This window comes from Myotis brandtii, unplaced genomic scaffold (genome assembly GCF_000412655.1).
Source record: "Myotis brandtii unplaced genomic scaffold, ASM41265v1 scaffold236, whole genome shotgun sequence".
Lineage (NCBI taxonomy): Eukaryota > Metazoa > Chordata > Mammalia > Chiroptera > Vespertilionidae > Myotis > Myotis brandtii.
In genome coordinates this window covers 1,650,928-1,655,997 of record NW_005358901.1, presented here as the reverse complement: position 1 = coordinate 1,655,997, position 5,070 = coordinate 1,650,928, and the positions used below count along the sequence as shown (strand labels likewise).

Below are 5,070 nucleotides of genomic sequence, written 5' to 3'. Positions count from 1 at the left end.
TTTTTAACATATTTTATTGATTTTTTACAGAGAGGAAGAGAAAGGGATAGAGAGTTAGAAACATCGATGAGAGAGAAACATCGACCAGCTGCCTCCTGCACACCCCCTACTGGGAATGTGCCCGCAACTAAGGTACGTGCCCTTGACCGGAATCGAACCTGGGACCTTTCAGTCCCCAGGCCGACACTCTATCCACTGAGCCAAACCGGTCAGGGCAATGATTCTCTCTTATCATTGATGTTTCTCTCTCCCTCTCCCTTTCTTTCTGAAATCAATAAAATATATTTTTTTAAAAAAGAAAAAGAGAAAGTAGTTCCTTTGTAAATTCTGATTCTCAGAGAAAGACTCTGAGGGGGGCGCTAACACGTCTCCCAAACTCGATAATCTCCCTCTAGGCTACATAGAGGAGGCTTCCAGCTCAGATTGCTCCAGTTGTAACAGATTTGGCTCTACCCTTAACCCCATCTGGCTGCACCCATGCTCTGGGTGAGTCACCCTAAAAATTTGATTACTTTAAATGATATGATAATGCTCCTAAACCTAAAACTTCACAAGGTCTCCCCCTCCCCAACAACTCTGATTCTGTGTATTAAGTTGGACCTCTCACCTTTACACCTTGTGGGGAGACACTGCTATTCCCACCCATTTTACAGAGCAGAAGTCTGAGGCTTGGAGGGGCTAGGGGACTTGCTTGACATCACACAGCAGCAGAGCATGGACCGCCAGGTCTCTCTGACCCCACACAACCTAGCCAAGCTGAGCAGAGCGCCTGGACCCTGCCTCCCTCTGCTGCCCCCTCCCCTCCAGGTTTCTTGGGCTGCAGCCCTTTCTTCACAAAGACTGCTTTGAGTCCGTCTGGCTCCAGGCCTAACTCTGAGCCCTGGCACTGTCCCTGGTGATGACTGGGTGTTGGGGACCCCTGGGGACGTCTCCTAGGAGCCCTCCCCTTTGGCAGGAAAGTCCCCTCCTCTTTGTCTTCCAGCTGAGGTCAGCTGTGACAGGAAAGTGGGTGGAGGAGCCACAGAAAGCTGGTGCCTGAAGTGGAGGCTCAGAAGGTGGGTAGGACTGGCTTAGTGGGTGGTGCACATGCTGATGGGCCAATCAAAGGGCAGAGACTACAGGGACGGAGTCTGGCTGGGGGGCGGGCCAGTGGTCAGTTTCTCACCGTTCTCTGTCCAGTTCCTCCAGCAGCCGGATGGTGGCCCGGCTCAATTCCCCAAAGCTGTCCTTGGAAGTCCCGGAGCCATGTACTGGGCTTCCCTCAGGGGTTCGGCCAGCAGGCTCAGGGCCCAGGGCTGGGGGCTGGAACTTGAGATTGTACAAGCTGGTGATGTCCATCTGCAGGGCTGGATGGGAATGGAGGGAGAGGGCGAGGTCAGCACCCCTCCTTGTCCCTCCTCCTCCCAGCTCACCCACTATGTAGAGGGGGCCCCAAGGCTCACCTTTCAGCTGATCCAGCACCTCAGTCTGCCCTGAGGACACCAGCACTCGGGCCTCCTGCTCCAGTTTACCCTGTAAGTGCTTCAGTACCTCCTGGAGGTGGGGTCAGGAAAGAGTGCTGGTCGTCATGGCCACTGCCCTGAGCTGCCCCAGATCCACCCCCCTGTGAGATGCCCTTGGCCCTGCCTGCCCATTTCTGGGGTCCAGTGCCCTAGTGTTTGTCCCTGTGACCCAGGTCCATGTCCTCTGCCCAGCTCTACCCCCACCTTCATGCCAGATGTCTCTGTCTCCAGCTTGGACAGGTGGCTTGAGTTGTCTCGAAGCTCCTGCCTCAGGTGACTGTTCTCAGCCTTCAAGGCCTCCACTTGCCGAACCAGCTGTTCGTAGGGTGCCACAGAACTCGTCATCTTTAGCTCCTGCAGCACCTGTAGCCACAAGGTAACATGAGGCTCTGAGGAGGGACTTACGCTGGACCTAAGCCCTAGCCCTCCCACCCAACCCTGGAGCTGGGTCCCAGGTGGGAGAAGCTGAAGGCAGGATAGAGCTGGCCCAGGGAATCCTAGGGACAGATGGTGTGGCAGACGGAGTGACAGACAAAGGCAGGAACAACAGGAGAGAGAGACAGAGCCATCAGACAGGTATTCAGACAACCCAAACACCCAACTGACCAACAGACAGATACAGAAAGACCTGCATTCTCACAGCTGGGTTCCTGGACACATGTGCTTATAAACAGCCAGCCAGCAGATGGACAGCCAAGACTGTGACAGTCTAACCCAGCAGATGGACTGGCCAGCTCAGTGTCACCAGGCTTACAGCCAGAGAGAGAGAGAGACAGACAGATGGATAGCCAAGACACTTTCCCTGCAGCAATGTAGCTGCCCAGAGGCTGGGTGGACAGACTACCCACTGATCCAATTGACAGACAATAAAAATGTCACAAAGATTCTAAGAAACCAATGGACAGGCGACAGTGGAGCTCCAGACTGACACAAGCCTACTATGGTCACCCTGGGGATTGGGAACACAAATGCTCTGCAGCCCCCACAACTCCTCCATCAGCAGCTGGATCTGGGTAGCTACCTGTGTGGCCCAGGACCCTGCAGTCAGCCCTCTGCCAGCTCCTGTGGCCCCCCAGCACCCCAGGCCTCATCCCTGGGCTCCACCACTGCCGCCTGCTTCTTTGTGTGTCTGGCTGCCGTTTCTTCCTCAGGCCCAGCCTTCTCCCTCTGTCCAGCAGGCCAGTATCTCCTCCCTCAGCTTGGCACTCCTGCCAGAGCCTTCCTGCCCCACCACCTTCCCTCTTTGTTCCCTCAACATTAGCGCTCCCCCTCCCTCTGCCTTTGTCTGAGGCTCACCAATAGCAGCCCATCCCCTCTGCCACCTCCTCCCTGGGAGCCCCCTCCCCCTGTCCACCTGTGTCCCCTCCCCAAATCAGCCAGCCCTCCTCTGCCCACAGGGGATACCCTCTCTCCCTCCCCGACCTGGCCACACTCTCATTCACTTGCTCATTCATTTTCCTCTCTCTCTTTCTACCCCTAGAAGGTCCCTGCTCACCCTGAAGTCACCAAGGACACAGATGGGCCTGGAGTAGTGGGTGGGGGCTCTGCCCCAGGTGCGGGGATAGCTCAGGCATTACAAATTGGCTCCAAGGACCTACTGCATGCCTGGCTCTGTCATTTGGCTTCCTTAGCATAGTCCTGGGTCTAGAAGGACAGACAAGGCATAGCTGGAACCTAGACATTGGGCATGCTCAGACAGGACATGCTGGAGGCACATAGGCCCCACCCCCTGTGCTGAACTCAGTTCCCCCATCTGAGGAATGGAAGGAACTCAGTCTGCCAGGCCCATCTAGTGAGCTGATGTGAGGGTTAGGAGGAGGAACAGTAGTCACTCAGCAAACACAAGTCACAGGTCAGACTGGGAGATAGTGTGTCAGGTGGGGGAGGCCAGATGCTTGTGGACCACAGCCTTTGCCTACCACCCTAATATCGATCCTGCCCAAGGCTCAGTCAGGGGCCCCAGCTGAGAATCAGGCCTGGGGTTGCGGTAAGGCCCCTGGGGTCTAGCTGGAGCCCTGTTTCCTGACTGAGGCCATCATGCTGCACCTAGCCAGGGGGAGCACTAGGTTAAGCACAAAGCCCAGCATATCCATATCCGCCCCATTCCCTAAACCCAAACTTCCTTCTCAAGCATCCCCCCAACACACACACGCACATGCACACACACACGCACACACACCACCCTTGCAGGGCCAGCAGGGCCAGCTTGGGATACCTTCACTCCCCCTGCCACTCCTGCACCCTCATTAGATGGAGCTTGGCAACATGGCAACAAGCCCAGCCTCTGGGTTCCCCCACATTCAGTCCTGGGTCCTCACCTCCATTCTCTCTCTCTTTCTCTCTCTCTCTCTTTAAATATATTTTATTGATTTTTTACAGAGAGGAAGGGAGAGGGATAGAGAGTTAGAAACATCGATGAGATAGAAATATTGATCAGCTCCCTCCTGCACACCCCCTACTGGGGATGTGCCCGCAGCCAAGGTACATGCCCTTGACAGGAATCAAACCTGGGACCTTTCAGTTCACAGGCCAATGCTCCATCCACTGAGCCAAACCGGTTAGGGCTCCATCCACTCTCTTACCAGCCCCTCAAGCTTTGCCCAACTGGACGCTCCTTCTCCCAGCTCCCCACATCTCTCCCATCAGAGAAGCCTCGCTGGCCTCCCATAGTCCACTTCTCATTCACAAACACAAGGAAACTTTGAAAGTACTGGTCAGACGCCATTCCTCCCCTGCTTCAATAGCTGCCATGGCTCCCCAGTAACCTCATCATAAGACCTGTCTCCTCCATTTACCCTCCACTCTCTTCCCCCGGGTCTTTGCACGTGCAGTTCTCCTGCCTGGAGCACCTGTCCTGACCTGCCATCTTTCACAGCACAGCTTCCTCAAGGAAGCCCTCCTGCCTGCCCTTCACCCATCAGGAGCCTCCTGGGGCCTCCCTGAGTATGTCTATCACCAAAGGAAAAGCACTGATAGCTGGCGGTTCCTCTAATTAAGGGATGAATGGCCAAGTGTCAGCGGAGGGTATAGCACAGGTGTAGCCCAAAGGGGCCCTTCTCGTTCCTTCCATCCAAACTCCCACTTACTGAGAAGGACTGACTCCCGGAGAGGTGCAGCACCTCCCCACCCCACCCCACAGGCCTGCCCGCAGACGGGAGATCCAGGTATTGAAGCTTGTACATGGATGTGTACGTGGGACCCACTGCGGCGACACGGGTGCCCACCTCTTTGGGACTCAGTTTCCCCTCCGGCTCCACCCTGGAGACTCAGAGGCTCCAGAGCGAGTGCGGACCTGCGCAGCAGAGAGAAGTGGGGGGAGGGGGGAGCATGGAGAGATCCCCGCAGAGGCGGAGGCCGCGCCCCCTACCCTCAACCCAGAAAGCGCGCCGCTTACTTATCTCACTCAAGCTGGGCTGGGCTGGGCTGGCGGACACCCATGGGTGCCCCTCCCTCGGCGCAATTCCGAGACCCCGCTGGAGATCCTGGCGCTCCTGGGCCAGGGCGGCCGCGGGGCGCTGGCTGCGGGATTCCGGGGTCTTGGCGGCGTGAGCAAGTGGCTCTGGGGAGG

General features: G+C 56.5%; 1 protein-coding gene across 1 annotated transcript in view; it reads right to left on the bottom strand.

The window, feature by feature from the left end:
- Positions 1-5,064, bottom strand: part of APC2 (adenomatosis polyposis coli 2) — a 21,688-nt gene extending 16,624 nt beyond the window's left edge. Inside the window, exons 1-4 of the mRNA XM_005866695.2 lie at positions 4,897-5,064; positions 1,707-1,865; positions 1,443-1,533; positions 1,166-1,346 (exon numbers count right to left, since the gene is read on the bottom strand). Of these exons, the coding sequence (XP_005866757.1) occupies positions 1,166-1,346; positions 1,443-1,533; positions 1,707-1,847 (413 nt within the window). The 5' untranslated portion in view covers positions 1,848-1,865; positions 4,897-5,064. The remainder of the gene's footprint in view (positions 1-1,165; positions 1,347-1,442; positions 1,534-1,706; positions 1,866-4,896) is intronic.
- Positions 5,065-5,070: the final 6 nt, after the last annotated feature.